At 40.3% G+C, this 19,495-nt stretch overlaps 1 protein-coding gene across 17 annotated transcripts in view; it reads left to right on the forward strand.

Moving 5' to 3' along the window:
* Positions 1-19,495, forward strand: part of TTLL5 (tubulin tyrosine ligase like 5) — a 304,948-nt gene that overhangs the window by 45,645 nt on the left and 239,808 nt on the right. For 16 of the 17 annotated variants that reach the window (XM_061181085.1, XM_061181098.1, XM_061181090.1 and 13 more), the window contains 4 exons: positions 130-214; positions 9,224-9,325; positions 11,139-11,230; positions 12,002-12,109. In XM_061181085.1, coding sequence (XP_061037068.1) covers positions 130-214; positions 9,224-9,325; positions 11,139-11,230; positions 12,002-12,109 — 387 coding nt within the window. The remainder of the gene's footprint in view (positions 1-129; positions 215-9,223; positions 9,326-11,138; positions 11,231-12,001; positions 12,110-19,495) is intronic. The other variant, XM_061181102.1, reaches the window with a different exon arrangement.

A 19,495-nucleotide genomic window follows, 5' to 3' on the forward strand; every position in this document is an offset into this window, starting at 1 on the left:
GTGGGCAGTGTATGTTTCATGGGGAGAGGAGGACTGTCTTTCATATTTCTTTGTTACATTGTCCTATTCATTCTGTAACAGAAGACAAATGAGCTTAGGTTTTCCTGTGTGCCCCAATTTTTTTCCCAGATTTCAAGTTTGATGTGCGCCTCTATGTGCTTGTGACTTCCTATGATCCTCTTGTCATCTATCTCTATGAAGAAGGACTGGCTAGGTAAGAGACCTTGGGCGGAGGGTGTTTATTCGAGTTGACCCATTAAAGAGTGTATTAAGATCAGGTTGTTTTTTCTGTTGTATTCAACTCATGAAAATAAGAGTGTCCCCAGATGGGCTTCAGATTACAGAAATCAGTCTTATCACTTCACAGTCTCTCTTGCATAGCCACACATATGAACAAGCATTTGTATGTAAACACACACCTTTCCCAGCAGTGATCCAGGATCACATTGTATTTTCATGCAATGGCAATTGGTATGACGATCGTAGGGCCACTGTTGTTCACAAATGGTCTAAAAAGGAAAAAAAAAAAAAAACTCACATGTGTATACCTGTTATTTACCAAACATTTATTTTAATGCTCACAACAACCTTAAAGTTGATGCATTTTTGCAGTTGCGGAAACTGAGGCTTTGCGTAAGGGAACTTGAAGTCACTCCCCTGAGGTCTCCAGCAGGTGGATAGTGGAGTGGGAATTTGAACCCCTGGATCTGACTCCAGAGCTGAAGGCTTGAGCTGTTTCATGCCCTCTTGTATTTAGGGTGGGCATTAGCTGCTTTTTTTTTTTTTCACCAACAAGTCTGTAATATACTTTACAGTGACTTTATATATATATATATAATATATATATATATTTCTGTTTTTCTTGAGGTACTTCTTAAGTTTTAAGGTAGTGTGACTTACAAAATAAAGTTCCACTTATAATAATTTGAAGTTTCATTTCCCATATCCATAGGATTTTACAGGTGACAGTGTTTTTTTTAGACCCTTTAAATTGTTTAAAATAGGTATATAACTTTGGTGTGCTTGTGTTCTTTTCTCTCACAAAGCTAATATATATATATATATATATATGTATGTATGTATTTCCCCCACAAAACTTATATATATATTTTACCAAAGAACTCTGAAGTTCTTTTTATGCATAGTTTTCTTATAGAGCATAGCAGTTTAGGAGGTGGTTTGCATCTGTAAAAAGCATGGCCTATATATGTTTCTGTATTTTAGGAAATGTACATCAAAGATGGGAAATACCGTGGATAAAAGAAGGCTACATATTTAGGTGTAGATGCTTTGAGACATATCATTGTACTCTGACAACTGTTCTTTTAGAATCGGATTTGAATTATTTTTTAGACTAAAATTTTTTGATCCATCGTGTGAGGGTGAGAACAGTTAACCAGATTCTACCTGGTTGAGCCATGTCTTCCCTTCACCTCTAGGTGGCAGTGACAGCATTTATAAGCGTGGTCACATTCTTAACTAAGATTTGAGTTTGAACCCTGGGAACACTGAAGGCCACGGAAGCTCCCTAGTTCTGGCCTCTGGTTCCTTGAAAATTGAGGAGGGAGAAAACTAAAATATTTCTCAGTTTTTAGGTAAAGGGCTGAACCAGGTATCTGCGCACAAACTACTAATCTAATCAGATTTTCGTCGGAAAGAAGTTTTCTGTAGTGTTTTTAGACACATGTGCTCTCATATTTTGAAGTATAGGGATAAAAGCTGAGTCTCCATATTATCTAGAACAAAAAGAAGGTGAAATAAGGCCCCTTACTTCTGCTCAGGTGTATAAGATGCTGAGGATTTTCCATTTTGTAATATGAGATTTCTGAGCTTTCCCTCCTGAGTATCATGAGCTTCTTCACCCTTCTCCCTCCACTCATCCTCACCCAGCTTGTCTCCTGTACCCTTCTCGGGAACCGATTATGTCCTGCCATGAACTGGACTTCTTGAATAGGGAAAAGACCTCAAGTTTATGCTTACTGTGTCTCAAGGATATCATAGCAATATGTTTTGCAAATTATTCCAAAGGTATTTCACCCACAATATTAATAGCCCTTGCTATTGGTAAAATTCGGCATTGTTTTAAAGCCTCAATGGCTCAGATGCAAAATGAGAACAATACTAATATTTGTTATAGAACTTACTACAGATGTGCTAGTGCTTTGGCTATTGGGTGTGTGTTGGAAGTCAGAACCCACTGAATTGAGTAACTCTTCTCTTGCCTCCAGCAGGAATTGAGTATATATATTTATATATTTTTAAAATGGATGCTCTTTCTTAGAATAATTTGGAAAACAAATTTGTAAAAATTTGGTTTAAACTGAACCAAAAAAAAAAAAAAAGAATTTTCAGGGCTTTGGCTATTTTACCTAAAAGTATAGGCGAATATAAAAGCTTTACAGTAGTACGTTATGACAGGCTATTAGCCAGTCCTGCAAGGGTGCATTGCTCTGCACAATAACTTCCATGTGCCTAAGTCCCTGTGTCTTAACCACTGTGTATCTTGGCACTCATCTCCCGCTTTTTAATCCTCAGAAGCCATTCGACTGTGTCATTACTTTCAACAATAGTCTACAGCATCTCCAGATCTGCAGCCTCTAATAATCTTGGGTCACGTTTGTTTTAAATAGACATTACTGAAGATAATCAGTTTGGGATGAGATCACTAGACCATTTTACTTTGAGGCTCAAAAAGGAAAACCATAATCTTTCCTAAAGAGACAGAACTGGTGGCAGTGTAATTGGTTTCCTTCTTGAGAAAAGAAGGGTCTTATCCCATATCACTTCTGTTTGGGGCCTCAAAATTCATGTTTAATGACAGAAAGATTAAGTTCATTTCATAAGACGGTTCTGTGAAGTAAGAATTTTGTGTAAATTCTTTACCTTCTTAAATTTACTAAAGAAAAAGACCCTAAATAGTTTCTTTCTAGATTAATCATTTCAGTTGTCCTTGCTTTATTAACATAGGAAGTAGAAAGACTCTCATTATTTTCTTATACGTGGGCACAATATTGAGACGTTTTAAAAAATTGTCTTAGTGGTGTTTGAGTCCAGTGTTTTGCCCCTTCCTACTTTTTGAGTTTCACGTGTATGTTACTGTTTTACACCAGCAGGGGGCACTCAAGTTTCCAGAGAGGGGTGCTTTTCTCTACCAAAATGGTGTAGGGTTTTTTTCCTGTCAGAGGTGGAATCCAAAAAGACTTTGTTCTGGATTTTACAGTTTTAGGTGGATCCAGTATGTGGTCTAAATGATTTGATGAGGCCCTTTTTGAGACAAAGCTAATAGCCAAATTTTCACTGAAACAGGAAAAATAAAAAGTTGAAAAAAATTAAAACAAAATTGAGTTGAAAACCAAATCTGCCATCATATCAGAGACCCAAAGATAGGTAGCACTGTCAGCTGCGGGGAAATGAAAGTGCCCGTCCAGGGAGCTGGGAGAGCTCCATCCACACGGTGGATTGGGAAGATGGGACACTGAGAAGGCCCGGGTCAGGGACTGCCTCGCTTCTGCTCAGCCATATTATTCAGTGGAAATTCAGAAAAGATCCCAAAGCATTTGTAATGCCTCTGCCTTCCTCCCCACCCCCAGTTACTTCTTCAGTAGCCTTCCTTGCTAATTAACACTGGCTCTGCAGGGATATTTACCTTTTCTCTGCTGGATTCCTGTGGTTTTGAAAGAATTCAGGTACTTGCCGGTTGCCAAGGAATTCAGATTACCTCACAGGCTGCACACTGTCCAGAATCTGCCATAGCAGCAAGAGGGGGAAGAGACACCAACAAGGGGAAGAAAACCCTCTCCAGTGCTCATTGTCACCCTCCCTGGCAGGCCCTTGCTGTTTGTGAAGTTTGAGTCATTTCTGGCTCTGAAGACCAGGGGATCAGGCTGGTAATCCCCTCCCAGACGGCTCCGCAGGGCGCTGCCTAGTCACTGCAGCACTTTGGCAGTCTCCCGGCCGCAGCTGGTTGACAGCAGATCAGAGAGCTCTTGGGCCTCTTGTTCTCTTCCATAAGATTTTTCTGGGTCAGGCCAGGATGAAACCCAGTGGCTCCTGGCAAGGCTGCCTGAGGTGCTGTCTCTTCATCCTCCAGGCGTTTCTGGCGCTGAATGGTTACACCTGCTGAAAGATAACACATGTGCCACAGCCAGAAGGGTCTCCTGAGAGTTGGCCTCCCCTTACTTTGTACATTTGTAGTGAATGTTTGTTAGAATATGTAGCTATCAAAGCGGGGTTGGGGGATTCGGTTTAACTGTCCTACATCTAGACTCTCTATAACTCTGACTATGGTGTCGTATTCATAGAAGAACAAAGTAGTTTTTGAACCGGGGAAGAGAGTTCCAAACACCCCACTAACTCTGTGCTTTCCTTCTTGTTTGAGATCCATGTTGGTAAAGTTCCTGAACAAGCAACTCAGCTGTAGTTTCAGTTAGTGCTTATCAGGTACCTACTATATGTCTAACATTGAAAACCTTCCTTCACATGCACACTCAAGAGTTTGAGACAAATTATTATCATTGTATTGATTCTCACTGAGAAACATTAGAAAGCAAAAAGGAAATGTAGTTTTTGATTTAAGAATTTGTCAGAATAAAGGTAATCTATATATATTTTAATGTGGCAAAAAAAGAGAGAAAAGGGCATATAGTTCTCTGTTCATCATAGGTGGTGAAATAGAGCTCAGGGTTTCAGATTTACAAAGAAAGTAGGACCCCCCCCCCCATTTCCTTTTTTCTTTTTTTTGTTTTTTTGTTTAAAGGTCAAGGCTATGAAATTCTGTCATGAGAGCTTTTCCTAAATCTTGATTTCATTAAGAGGAAGGTTCAAGACTTAATTCATCGTGTAAATTTCAGTATGTGTTAGGAGCAGTGTTTGCAAAGTTGGTTGTGGGTTACCTAGTAGAGAATTACCTCTTTTATGTGTTTCTAATAAAGAAATTGTGTTGAAGCTTTCAGACCTAAATAGGGTGAAATTTGATATGTAAAGATCTAAATCACAAGTCACAAACTTAAATGCTTACAAGGACATTCACTGAAAAGTTTGGCCCGGTGGAGACTGGAGAACCAGAGATCACATGTCCCACCTAAAGGGTATTTACTGTTCATTGGCAGCAAGTCATTGATATGTGGTAGTGCTGTGGTCTGAATGCTACCTCCCAAGTTCATATGTGGAAATCCTAACCCCCAAGGTGATGGTATTAGGAGATGGGGACCTTGGGAGGTGATTAGGTCATGAGGGTGGAGCCCTCATGAATATGATTAGTGCCCTTTAATATAAGAGGCCCTGGAGCGATTCTTCACCCCTTCCACCCTGTGGGGACACAGCAGGAAGGTGCTGTCTGTCTGCCTGCATCTTGACCTTGGACTTCCAGCCAACAGAAATAAATTTCTGTTACTTGTAAGCTATGCAGTTTATGCAGTTTATAGTATTTTATTATGGCAGCCTGAATGGACCAAGACAGGTGGTATTGCCAGATCTTCTGGTTTTTTAAGGGAGGCTGAAAAATCTAGATTTTTATTGAGAAACTTTTGTTTTTAGACTTTTAATTTTGAAACCATTTCAAAGTTATGGGAAAGCTGTAAAAATAGTATGAAGAACTGCCTTTTAACTTTCCTCTAGAGACCACAGTCAAATTTGGCCAACTGTCCTGATAATGTTCTTTATAACAGAAAGCTCCAAATCCAGGATCACATGTTATATTTAGTTGTCAAGTCTCTTTAGTCTCCTTTGATCTGGAACATTTACTCTCTCTTTTCTTGACTTTCATGACTTTAGCATTTTTTAAGATTTAGGCCGGTCATTTTGTAGAATGGCCCTCAATTTGTGTTTGTCTGATATTTTTTCATAATTAGACTGAGGTTATGTATTTTTGGCCAGAATGTCACAGAAGTGATGCCATGTTCTCATTGCATTAAATCCGATGGTACATGATAACTATTTAGTGGTGTTTGAGCACTTAAGACAATGTCTGGCAGATTTCTCCACTGTAAATTTACTTTGTTTTCCCCTCTGTAATTAATAAATATCTCATGAAGAGATACTTTGAGACCATGTAAAATCTTGTTCTTCATCTCATTTTCACCCAACAATTTTAATATTCATTGATGTTTCTTGCCTGAATGAATTATTACTATGATGGTTGTGGAATAATGATTTTCTAATCCCATCATTCCTTTTACTTTTATTATTTGGCATTTGACTCCCAGGAAGAGTTTTCTCTCCATCCTGTTCATTTATTCATTTGTTTATATACACCAATGTGGACTTAAGGATTCCTGTGTTATTTAATGGGTTGTAAATCCTTTACTATCATGATTTATTTTGATGCTCAAATTGTCCCAGATTTGGCCAATGGGAGCCCATTTAAGCTGACTTTTGTGTCCTTCTGACATGTCCCCTCATTCTTTGAGCACAAGATATTTCAGGCTCATCTTCTTTCTCTGTCCCAGCCTGGAATCAACTATTTTCTCCAAGGAGCAGTGATTGCTTTTAATGGAGGATAGTATTTAGACATACAGATCCAGGTGCTAGATATGCTCATTGTTCTGGGGTGTCTCTGCTATCAGGTCCTTGCAATGGACATACCTAGGAAATATGTGTATAGATATACGTACATGTACCCATGCATACACATTTACATCTATATTTATTTCTGTATCTCTATATTGAAAATCAGGAGTTCATACGAATACCTCCAATTCTAGCTCAAAACTACAGCATTCATTCTAGCTTTTTCCCTTTCCATATTTTTTATCTTTTTTCCAACAGTGAGAAATCTGACTTCTATTATCTTCAACATATTTATTTACTCGGTTCCCTCGTATGTAGCCAGTCTCCCAACCTCCCTGTCACTACCCCATTCAGATGCCCTCCTTGTGTGGACTTTGACCCTTGTGGGGGCACCACCCTGCTTGGATAACCTCCTTGTACTGCCTCTGGGCTGCCTTCCCATCCTGTCCACCATCTTCCTCACATGGGCCCTGGCTGCCACTGGGCTTCAGGAAGGAAGGTCTGAATTTTAAATGCTGGCCAACTTATTCAAGTTTAAAAACAAAAAACAACCTTGGTAGGTTAATCAGAACTTGATTAGTAGGCCAGATCTAAGACTAATGGGACCTCTGATCTAGAAAATAAGAAGAAAATGTTGGAAAATGGTGATCAGAGATGAATGTGGTTTGTTTAATCCAGATTTTAGTGAGAACCATAAGCTCTTCCTGGGTTAGGAGGAAAGATGAGCATATACACCTGCCTTTCCTCTACATGGTCTTCTACATTCCTTGTTCAGCTGACTGAAATAAAGAGTGTAGCACTTTTGCCCTTTTGGGTAACTTTTCCACTGAGCTTAGTTTTTTGTTTCTGTTTTCTCTAATTCTTACTTCTTCTTATACTTAGAAGAACTGTAACATTAATAATCTTGTCCTTCCTGAGTTTCAGAATATAAATGTCCCAGCTAAAAGGAAGACTAGGAAGAAGAAAACTTATTTTTTTTAGAAATGCAGTCCTATTGAAAAAAGGAGGATAGGAATGACAGATGTGTTGGGTACCAGTTTACAGTTAACTGCCAGGCCTTTGCCAGTCTTTTCATGTTGTTGACCAAATTAGATCAGGTACTTGTATTTAGAAGAGAAGAAAAACCTCTTTCTCTGAAGCAGAACCTTTTCCCTCCCTCTAAATCATTATTTTGGGGGAGAGATGGCAGGTGGTATGTCACTGTGAGGTAATGTCTGGTTGAGGCAGGCAGCCTCTGTGAGGCCTGCATGGGCCCCCTTCGCATTTCACAAGAATTCAGAGAATGACTATTTCCCGCCTGATTGGAGGATCTCTGACGACGGAAGATTGGGATGTATAGGTAAGGTTTACTCACCACGGAGTGACATGGGTGAAGTTAAGTGATAACTGCCGGAAGTTTCTGGAAAATCTGAGGTCCTTCTCATGCATAGACGTAATGCTCATCAGACTCTTGCCCCTTAGCCGTACGTGCCTGGTCAACATTTTCTCTTTGTCCACATCCTTCTTCCTGGCCTCTTGTTTGTTTATTTTAGTTTTGGGGTTTTTTTTTTGGTTTGTTTTTTTATTTTTCCTTTTTCCACTCTTCTTTCTTTGGCTCTTGTAGATTTCTAGTACAGGGAATTAGGGAGCAGAGATAATGGGTGAGTGAGAAGAAAAATTTTAAATGCTGCCTTTCAATGTGGTAAAAATTCACATTGACTTCATAGTCTGAGTAAGCACATGTAAATAATTTGTAAATCATGTGAAAGTAAACTTGTGGCCTTCCAGGATTTTTTTTCACACACTTGGTTGTGCCTCTGGGGAAAACCACTTTAGTGAAGGGTGATACGGTTAGAGTGGTATGTAAACAGGGGGTGATATTTACCATAACCATTCGACTCGAGTGTACTTTTGTTGATGCTGAGCATCACTGGAGAGTTTTCTCTTTCCTTGGCTACTTCCTTCAGAGGCACATATATTTTATACTTTGGTCTTCTTTTGACAACAGTCCAGGATATCAAATTGCTGCTCTGTTTTCAGTGGGCTCCGTGTTTAATCCCTCTTTTTGCCGTCATTCCAAATTCAGGAATTAATCCACTCTAGGCTCATATTTATGCTGTTCTGCAGACTTAGGCTTTGTATGCTGTTAATGCTGCCATTATGGTTTTCTTAATTTTATAGATCAGTTCTGTTTTTTCCTATGGATGTGAGTTCTAAGTCTTTATATTATTATGCTGTCCTTTTTTCTTTTTGCATAATATTTTCCATAGAATGCTTTAGTACCAGGCACTGTGTAGGCACTCAGGTGTTTCTTGACAGGCTAATGTCCCATCATCCACAGCATCCTATACACAGTTTCCTTGATTGTGAATAACTTTGTTTTCATTTTTCATCTTTCCTATCCGTCTAAGGTTCTGTATCAAAAAAGCAGCATCTCGTGGTTAAGAACATGGGTTTTGGAGTCAGTGTGATTTGGGGCAAGTTACTTAATCTTCCAGATCATATTTTAATGTTCATATCTGTTTTAAAAATTAGACATAATGGTACCTCCTTCAGAGAATTGCTTTAGTGATTGAATTAAATGTGATATTGTACATGAAACACTTAGCGTGGGGGTTGGCACTTAATAAGCACTCAGTATTTGAGGAGGATGCCACCTCCCTGTATTAATACATCATTGATCCTGTATTTTATCGAAGCCCTGTTCCTGACATTTAACCTGTGTCTTTTCTATCAGGTTTGCCACTGTACGATATGACCAAGGAGCCAAGAATATTCGGAACCAGTTCATGCACCTGACCAATTACAGTGTGAATAAGAAGAGTGGAGACTATGTCAGGTACTGGCTGCGCCTGAGCCAGGAGCCAGGGAAGTCGGTCTCCGAGGCAGGCGTTGGAGAAGTGCAAAGTCAACTTGTTGCACTGGAGGAAAACTTACGCTCATATCCGTGTAACTTAGAGCTATTGGAGTCATTTCATGTAGTTTTGAGGCTTACCTGCTACGGCTTCTCTATTGCTTGCCCACCTACAATGTCCCCTTTCTCCACCAGAATATGCCTTCCTTCCCAAGTTTCGTCTGCCTCATTGTCAAGTTCCCTCACTTGACTTAGAGGTAGGAATTTTATAGGCATATGGAACTTTTTCGACGTCAAGAAATTAGGTCATTTCAGCACTTGGCAAAATGTATCAAAAGCTTCAAAAATGCTTGTGCCTTTTGACCCAGCAGTTCTATTTCTAGGAGCTTAACCTTAAGAAATAAAGGATTTATACACAAGATTAGAAACAAGAATGTTCATCACTGTACATTGTCAGGTGGAAAAAGCAAGTTACCACACAGTACATGCAATTTCACTTCTTTTTTGAATATGTAAGATAACTAAAGCTGTTTTTTCCCTCCCGAGGGGGTGTGGGAGGGAGAAGAAAACTAGAAGGATATATCTTAAAATGTTAACAGTCCTTAACTATAATGGATGGGATTTTGGCTGGAGGATGTCTGTCTTCTTCTCTGTACTTTTATGTTATTTCCTAAGTTTTTCTAAAAGAAACACTTTTATGATCGGGGGAAAAAACGTTAGGAATAAATTAAATAAAAAAAGAAATGAGGCCATCTCAGAAAAAGATTCAGTGGAACGGAGTACCAGCCCAGCTGTGTGGAAATATTCTTTCTGCTCTGTTTTCTTTCATCCTGATAATTTTGCCAGAAACTGGAAAAATAGAAAAGAAACCCAAACAGTTACTTTCTACTCAAACTAAAAATAGGTGCCTAGAAGGTCCAAGGAAAAAAAGAAAGGAATCTGGAAGTGATGGCATAGTTGCGGAAGCTATATAGATTTCATTGAGTGTCCTGTGACCGGTGTTAGGAATTGGTTGAAGATGCAATATCCTGCACTTTGGAAGATGAGCAAAGATGCAACTGGTGGGTTGCGGGCTGGTGATAGGGAATAAGGGGGCAGCTGTAAAATACAGGTTTCAAATTGCAAGACCCTTCCAACAATCTGGGAATGTGCCCTGTTTGCCACTTTGTTGCTGTAGCGGTGGTGTACTTCATTACTCCTCTTGTTGCTCTAGTGCATTCTCCCTTGGGTGATACCTCAAAAGGTATCCAAAAAAGCCGTGTCTATCACTAGACAGAAGGGAGCTTGCTTCAGATGCCAGCGCAGTTCTGTCCAGGGTTAACTCATTAAAATGCTGTGCTAGATTAGCTCACTAGCCCATCTAGACCCAGTTCTGGTCTGAAAATGGCATTAGAGGCCGGTTTGTGGGCTCATGTGACATTTACCTCAAAGGCAAGGTTAGTATCCCCAAGCATTTCAATCTGTTAATATTTTGTAACCATTCTTAAATTTGTTTACATTCTTTCACAAATTTCTTCTACTGGTTCATGATGCATAATTGTTTGGTTAAGGAGGAATTTGCCTTCCTTTCCCCTACCCCCCCTCATTAAGGCAAGTTATATGCATTTTCATTTCAATGGAAGAAACTGGTACAAAGGCGTATATGACAGAAAGGACCAAGCAAAAGTGGGTGAGTGGAAGTCAGCAAAGGGAATATTTTTCTAAAGACCAATAAGGAAAGAAGGCTATTTGTAAAAAATCTTGTTTCTAGAGCCAGGCCTAGTTGCATATGTGACATTGATCCATGAATTTGTTTTAGTTGTGATGATCCGGAAGTGGAGGATTATGGGAACAAATGGAGCATGAGTGCTATGCTTAGGTATCTGAAACAAGAAGGCAGAGATACAACTGGTGAGTACCAGGGCTTTTTCCTTTTTGACTTCTCTTCTTCGTATAACTGTACTATTATCTCTAACCAGGAGTCATTCTCTCGAATTCTAATAGTGTTGCTGAGATGTCTGATGGGATCATTGTTCCTGGTGTTAATTTTTCCTGCCCTTTACAAGATGGAGAACAACAGGCTTACTTACCATGGCTCCCCAAATCCCTTCTCTTGTTTCTAGTTTGGAAGACAACTTTTTCCTTTAGTTTTTAGTGAATTTATCCTTCTTGAATGTTGAACTGCTCACTAAAATACGGTCAGCTTTTTACATAACAAATTGTCTATCTCCATATTGGCCCTGAGTTCACATTTTCCTAAGGCAATCTCTTTCATTCCTGTTGATGAATTGGAGAATGGACGGTGTCAAGTTTGAGTACAAAGGCTTGGAATCAAAATGGACACTGTCGCTGAGCCTTGAGCAGAATGGGAAGCAGTGTGCCAAAAGGCCTATCTCAGTCCACAAAGGGAAGGGTGAGAGGAGGAGAGTGAGAAGCGGGGAAGGCTCCTTTTCCAGTCTGTGTCTGTCTCTTGTCATAGGAGACCACTTGAGTACATCCCCCAGCACCTCCATTCTTGCCTGTGTCCCTCTGTTCACAGACATGCCTCCTCCTGGAGCACCCATTTGCAAGACTGCCACACGGAGACTTCTTTGAATGAGCACATGTGCTGTTATAATTATATTGTGTTCTGGAATCCAGTCCTAATTCATGCATTATAGCGGTTTTTTTTTTCTTTTGTAGCATTGATGGCCCATGTAGAAGACCTGATCATTAAGACTATAATCTCTGCTGAACTAGCTATTGCCACAGCCTGTAAAACTTTTGTTCCTCATCGCAGCAGTTGTTTTGGTAAGGAGACTCAAGAAGCTTAACATATTTTGTGAAAAGGGGCTTGGGAAGTTGGGATGGGATACTGGGGTAGAGAGGCTTAGTGATTCTACAAGAGTAAAAGGTATGTGGTGGACTTTTATTTCTTTCTGAACTCATGTAGCATATGAAGAGGCCGGTGGTGAACTTAGTTGGAGGTCCCCTGAGGACTAACTAGCTTTCGGTGTGGGAAGCAGGGCTTGTAACTAAAGTGTGGGTCTCTTTGTCAGAGCGCAATCAGAAAAAGTCTGCAACGGGCTGTACAGGAATCCAGCTCTAACAAATATATTCCAGAGCTCTTTGGCAGCCAGACTGGGAACTGTTCCAAGAAGCTCTGGCTGGTACCAGTATGTGCTTTCTCCCATTTTCCAATGGCTCCTCCTTTTTGTTTTAGTCTTCTTTCTAGTGGGTTCCCCACCCCCACCCCTTCTTTCTTCCCTTCCTCTTCCTCCTCCCCTTCTCTTCTCTCCCACCCCTAATTCCCTATTTGCACAGAGAAGGAGTAGGAAGCAGATCACAACTACTGGACCAGGAAGCCTGTTGCTCACCGACCCGCTAGTTGTGACTTGCACCGAGGGTGCCTGCCCCCGTTTGCTCTCTGTGTGGATGTGAGTCCTTAGTGATTGCTGGTATGCACGTCTGTGCAGTCACACAGGCTTTCAGCAGGTGGCAGGCTGTGTTAGTAAAACACAGTAGGGTCACTGATGGGGGGATAATTAAAGGAATACAGTAGGAGGCAGCGTAACAGAGAAGTAAAGAACATGGCTGTAGAGCCTGCCAGACTTAGTTTGAGACCCATTTGTACCCCTTATTAGTTTTCTGATTTTCAGCAAGTTACTCTAATCCTGTTTCCTCAACTATAAAATGGCAGTAATGATGGTACCTACCTTCTAAGAGTACCTTGAAGGGCAAATGAGATGACGTACGCAAAGCACTATTTGTACTCCATAAAAAAAATTTTTTTATTATTTTTATAATTAGACATTATAATTCTTGATCTCTTTAATAGATTATCATAACAGCCTGTACTTGAGGGGCACTAAACAGAGGGAAGTGTTGAGACTCTGAATAGAAGATGGCAGATAAACCAGGACCTAAAGTTATACAGGCAAAGAAGAGGTTATGATATGTGTATATCTTCTTAAAATGCAAATATGTTCATGTCTTCTAAAACCCTTAAATGGCTCCCTAGGCTTAACTTGTAAATAGAAACTTGATAGGACTTCAGAGCTTCTAAGAATCTGACCCCAGCTGACTTTTCTAGAATTCCATTTCCCCTCCTACACCTTAGAATCCAGTGGTGCCACTGAGGACTCCATGCCTTTGTGCCTCTCTGTAGGTCCTGCAGTCCAGCTAGACTCTGCCCCTGTCTGCCTTACACACTCCTCTTTATATTCTGAGACTCAGCTTGACGTCTCCTCCAGGAACGCTTGCCTAACAAAGTGCCCTGTTCTGTCTCCTCTCTCCTGCTGTTCTGTACTTGTTCCATTATGTTCTCTTCCTACCGGTAGTCACTGAGCTTATCGTCTTGAATTCTTAGTAGTCATTGTGTCTCCCCTTCCACTCTTACCCTGTTTCTGCCGAACCAAACCTTTTATCATCTCCGTGGACCTCCCAGCTCTTTTCCTAACCCTTTGCCTTTGCACCTGCTTTATCCTGTGCCTGAAATATCTTTCTCATGTTACTTTACCTAAAAGATAACTGACATCTTTTCAAGATAAAGTCAAGTATCACTTCTTCGGTGACGTTTTCCCTAAGTCTTCCCATCAGAGTTAGCCACCTTGACCCCAGCACTCTGTTCAGTCTCCAGCGACCCCTGCATGTCCTTTAGTTCCTGTTTACGTGTCTGTCTCCCCCACTGGACTGGAAGCTCCTTGAAGACAGCAACAGCGTCTCCCTTGTTTTTGCGCCTTCTGTGCATAGCAGCATTTTTTGCTATTGAAGGATGTCCGGGAAATGTTTGTTGAATGAATGATTGGTCTTGCTTTAATTGCCTTTTGGTGGCCTGACAGTAGGCTTCCCAGTGGATCTGGTGTGGTAAGGGCCGGGGCCTCTTAGAATTATTGCAGACTTTTTGAGGAGGGGGCGTGGGAAATATGACTCCAACTGCAAAAACCTTATTAGATTAAAAAAAAATTAAACATTTCTTTTCTACATCTACTTGGCTCTTCTGTGAGAGTAAATTTCTAGTAGCTCTTAATGTAAAAATCTCTGTTTTGGAAATCATCACAAGCTCTTCTGAATGTTTCCTTTTCTATTTTATTTCATTACCAGATTGCCTTTTGGAAGCTTAAGAATTTCTTGACCTTAATGGCATTAGAGGTTCTGATGTGAGAGAAGCAGTGACTTTCTCTGACTCAGTGAAATGCCCCCTAAGACTATTTCATCAGCCATGGGTCTCCAGCTCATTTTCCACCCATGGGTCTCCAGCCCCCTCCCTGCTTGTGTTCAGTTTTAATAAACTGAGTGCATCTGGAGTTTTTTAAACTGTTGACTATCTTCTTGGCTTTTGTGGTTCTAATTCCACTTCCTGTCAGCCCTGGGATTTTGTGTGCTTCATTAACTTCCCCCCATCAGAAATGATTTTGTATACATGTGTCTATTTGTGTGAATCTCTTTGCCTCCCACTGGTTCCCAACCTCCCCTGGGGTTTAAGTTACAAGGAATAATCTGGGTTTTTTCTTTTGTTTTTCATTTGTTGTAGAGTAAACAGGAATTGAGAGCTTCCCAGAAGAATTTGGCTTGAACAGAGCATTGGTGTTTTAGAGGAAGCTAATAGTCTGGTGGTGGGGTTCACTATATTCTTTTGGTTGTTGTTTCTGCCTTTCCACATTATATGGATCTTTGCCAGAAGCATTCCATTAGTATCTAAGTGTTTCTGGCCTATGATTTCTTTCCCACCCTCCCACCTGTAGTGTCCAGCTATGTTTCCAGGTACGGTCAATATTCCCATTCCTTTGTTTATTTATGCAGTTAACTTTTCTCAGTTCCTGCTGTGTTCAAGGTGTAGATTATGAGTTTGTTCCTCTCAAATCAAATTTTACATGGGATGATAATATACAAATACCTGCATTGTATTAATAGCATTTAAATGTAGGCTTAGGAACCCTCACAAACTACCAGAAACTTAGCCATTTGGTGCTTTTTAATAGATTTGTACATCCGGAAAGGACCTCAGAGAATAATTAATCCATATAAAGAAATTGAGGCCCTGAGAAATTAAGACCCTTGCCTCAGGTTCTAGAGCTAGTGAGTGGGAGAACTCAGATGATAGAGACTCAGCTTGGAGAAGGCGGGTCAGAAGATGGGTTTTGGCAATCAAGTCATCTTGGTCATAAGACTCTTGATCAGTAGAATTTTTGATGCCTCTCCCAATAAAACAGACTCTGACTGTCTAATTTTTACTGCCTTCAGAATTCTGAAAATGTGGTACCATGTGAAATATATGCTTAAACAGCAACCCTTTAAATAGGGTTGCTTAGGAAATTGGCGCTGTGAGATAACTGGCTATGAGAGCAGCTTTTTTTTTTTTTTTAACAGTTGGAGAAAAACAGCCAAAAACAGGATGTAAGCTATCCTTTAAAGATGCTGCTGCTGACAGTAGTTTCATCTATGTGTGTGAGGATGGCTGAAGTGACAGGCTATGACTATGGTCCTCTCTAGCCTGAGAGCATATGAACCAGCTGTCCTGCCACTTGTAGACTTGATCAGACTGGCCTTGTTTAGGTAAGACCAGTGACATCTTTGTTCAGGACAAACGTGCTCAGTATACCGTGTTATGTTGGATGGATGCTGGTTTGGCCTTTTATTGGTATTGTTTAAGACCATTTCACAGGGTAAGCTGACATCCTTAAAGTGGGGGTGTCCATAAATATTTTGTTGGAGGAATGGAAGTAGGCAGCATACATTTTATAATGGAAACTACTTGACCAACAAGAAAAATAATGAAAGTCATCAAACAGTTCACTTTTTGAGATAATTTTCTTTTCTGGCTTATCTCATGCTCCTGTTTAGATGGGAAGTTTACTGTAGAAGGGACTTAGAAGAAAGTACCTACTGTTTGTCAGGCACACTTCATTGGTTATTTCCTTTAGTCCTCTTAAGAGTTTCATTGGTGTTTATTACTCATGTTTTATAGACAAGGAAAAAGGATTCAGAGAGGTTAAATCATTTGTCCCAGGTCATGCTGTTCATAAATGGCAAAGCCAAGTTTGAGAGCCCGGTCTCTCTGGCTCATTTCCCACCCACGTAGAGACGAATTCTGATGCGCCCAGCCGTTTCTGGCGCGCCCCGTATCCTGGATTCTCCTTCTGCTCTCCTGGGACTAGATCTCAGGAAAAATGATGTCATCCTTTTTAGCAGATCAGGCCTAAAGAAGGGTACTCTTTCTGCTCTAATCAGCAGTACCTAGTTCTAGATATTCCTCTCAAATCGACCTTTGCATATGGTAGCCAGATACCGTATTGATTTGTTGGACTAGTTAACAAATTGGCTCTGGGCTTTTTCTTTTATTTAGTTCATTTTCCTGTGGGATTTTGATCTGTTTTTTCCCCAAATTTTCCTTCTGGACCCCAGATAAAGACTTCCTCCTTAGGTTTTCAACTCCAATCCACAGCCAAGGTGAAAAGAATTTCCTTTATACAATAGCATTTGACTGACAGCAAGAACTGGCTAATGTCAGCACTTTCCAATTTCAGGGATTACAGCTTCACCTGGGACTTTATTTCTGGGGAGGGTTAGTGGGTTGATTCCAAAACTAGTGGTGTGACATGTTTAGTAATCTCTTAGGACTTGGATGCATTGTTATTTCCCTATCAAATTTTTTTTCCCTCCCTTTCTAGACCATCTTTTATTAAGTTTTTCCTTAATATGTCTTAATATGTAAAAATCTTAATGAGAATTTCTCTTATTTTCTTTATGATTGGTGGCTTTATTATGAGTGTTAAGTCTTGCAGTTAGGGTCATTTTTGGGAAGTAGCTGCAAATTATTTTGTCTTTCTCAGAAATTGTAGTGTTTTACATTAAAAATTTTTTTAATTAAAAAAATTTTTTTCTTCTTCTCTTTTTTTTTTTTTTCTATCAGTGTTTTCTTGATTGCTTCCTATGTGCTTTGTATAGTGCAGACTGTTTGCTATAGAGCAGTGCATGAGACATGGCCCCTGCCCTCAGGTAGTGGGGAGAACCAGACATGAAATGACACAGGACAGCACAAGTAGCAGAGTGACTCAGGTGCTCTTGGAATACACCAGGAGTTACCAGCTATGCCTAGAGGAGCCAGGGAAGGCCATTCCTAGCAGAGGGAATATGACATGCAAAATACAATGTCATGACAGGATGTGGCATGTTTTGAAATGGAAAGTTCAGTGTGACTAGATGTAGCCTGAGTTGGATGAGGTGGCGAGTGATAAGGTTACGGAAGTAGTTTGGGGACCGATTGTAAAGGACTGGCATGTTTAAATTTATCCTGTAGACAATAGACAGCCACCAGAGTTTTTCGAGCAGTGGAACAACAGGATTATTATTTTTCCTTTAACTTTTATCATGACTTGACCCAAAGCTTGGTGTGACAGAATTATAACACAGGGAATACTGTACAGCATTATTAGAAGTGACTAATTTAAAATCCACCAGGAACCAACCTGACATCAGCGTCTGTTGCTGGGCCAATTCACTGCCTGTCTCTCTATCTGACTGTTAGGTTTGTGTCTTAGAAAGGTAATTCTGATGGCCACGTGGAGAATGGACTACAGTGGGGAGAGACTAGTGCTAGGGAAATGATTTGGTGGTAGGAGGTACCCAGTGATAATATACACTCTGTCATGTGACCCAGCGCTCCCACTCATAGGTATTTACCCAAGAAAAATGAAACCATATGTTCACACAAATACCTTTACACGAATGTTTATAGCAGTTTTATTCATAATCGCCTAACATTGGAAGCAGCCCAAATGTCTATCAGCTGTTGAACAGATAAGCAAATTGTGGTCCATAAAATGGAATACTACTGAGCAGTAAAAGGAATGAATTACACTACTGATATGTGTGACGACATAGATAAATCTCAAACGCACAATGCTAAGTGAACGAAGCCACTCTCAGAAGGCTACATACCGTGTGATTCCATTGATTTGACTTTCTGGAAAAGGCAAAAATCAGATCAGTGATTGCTGGTGGATGGGGAGAGAGGATTGACTGCAGAGTGACAAAGGGAATATTTGTGATAGAATTGTTCTGCATATTGACTGTGATGGCAGTTAAATAACTATACATTTGTCAAAACTCATCAAACTTTATAATTTAGAAGGGTAAACTTTATGTAAATTATACCTCAGTAAACCTATCTTAAAACAAAAAATAATGATAGATGGATGAACCTCAAGAACATGCTAAATGAGAGAAGCCAGACTCAAAAGAGTGTATGCTTCCATTTATATGAAACCCTAGAATAGGCAAAAATGATCTATGGGATAAGAAATAAGAATAATAGTTGTCTGGGGGTGTGGCGGCAGGGAGCAGGGTATTTGCCAGGAAGGGGCACGAGGGATCTTTCTGGGGTGATGGAAATGTTCTGTGTGTGTTGATATGAGTGTGGGTTACATGGATGTATCAAGACTCATCAAATAGTACACTTAAGGTCTGTCCATTTCATTAAATACATAAATTTTACCTCAAAAGGGAATATAGAAGAAAGGCTGGATTAAAGAGAAACAAAGAGAGAAAGAGATCTGGTAACGTGATGGATTTGGGAGGTGGTAAAGACAGTGTTTCTAGCTTTGGAGACTAGCGCTTGGGGTTTTCGAAGATGAAGAATAATGGGAAGCCAAACAGGTTTTGGGAGAAGATAACGAGCTGTGTTTTGTTGAGTGTTAAGTACCTGTGGGATATCCTAGTGAAGATGTCTGCAAGGCATTTGGAATTATGGATTTGGTGTCCAGGAGACACTTGACTAAAGATATAGATTTGAATGTCATCATCATAATGTTAATTGCAGCCATGAGAATACATGAGATCACCCAAGAAGAGAAGTAGAACAGAGAAGGAAAGAGACCTGAGGATGCTGCCCTGAGCAAGCCTACCAGTGACTAGCTGGGCAGAAGAGAAGGAATGAAAGAAGGAGAGAAAGGAGGAGGACAATCAGAAGAGAGCAGTGTCCTGGAACCAAGGGAGAGGAAAGTTCCAATACGTAAGGGTTGTCAACAGTTTCAGATACTTGGGCTTAAAGCAGCAAGGTGGTCTTTGGGGATCACAGTGAGAATAGTCAATTATTAAAGAGCGGCAGCAGAAACAAATTTTTATGGGCCAGGGAGTCAGTAGACGTTAAGAAAGTTAGATTGCTTTTTCAAGACGCTGCTTGAGGGCTTCCCTGGT

Source organism: Eubalaena glacialis, chromosome 2, assembly GCF_028564815.1.
Source record: "Eubalaena glacialis isolate mEubGla1 chromosome 2, mEubGla1.1.hap2.+ XY, whole genome shotgun sequence".
NCBI classification, from domain to species: domain Eukaryota; kingdom Metazoa; phylum Chordata; class Mammalia; order Artiodactyla; family Balaenidae; genus Eubalaena; species Eubalaena glacialis.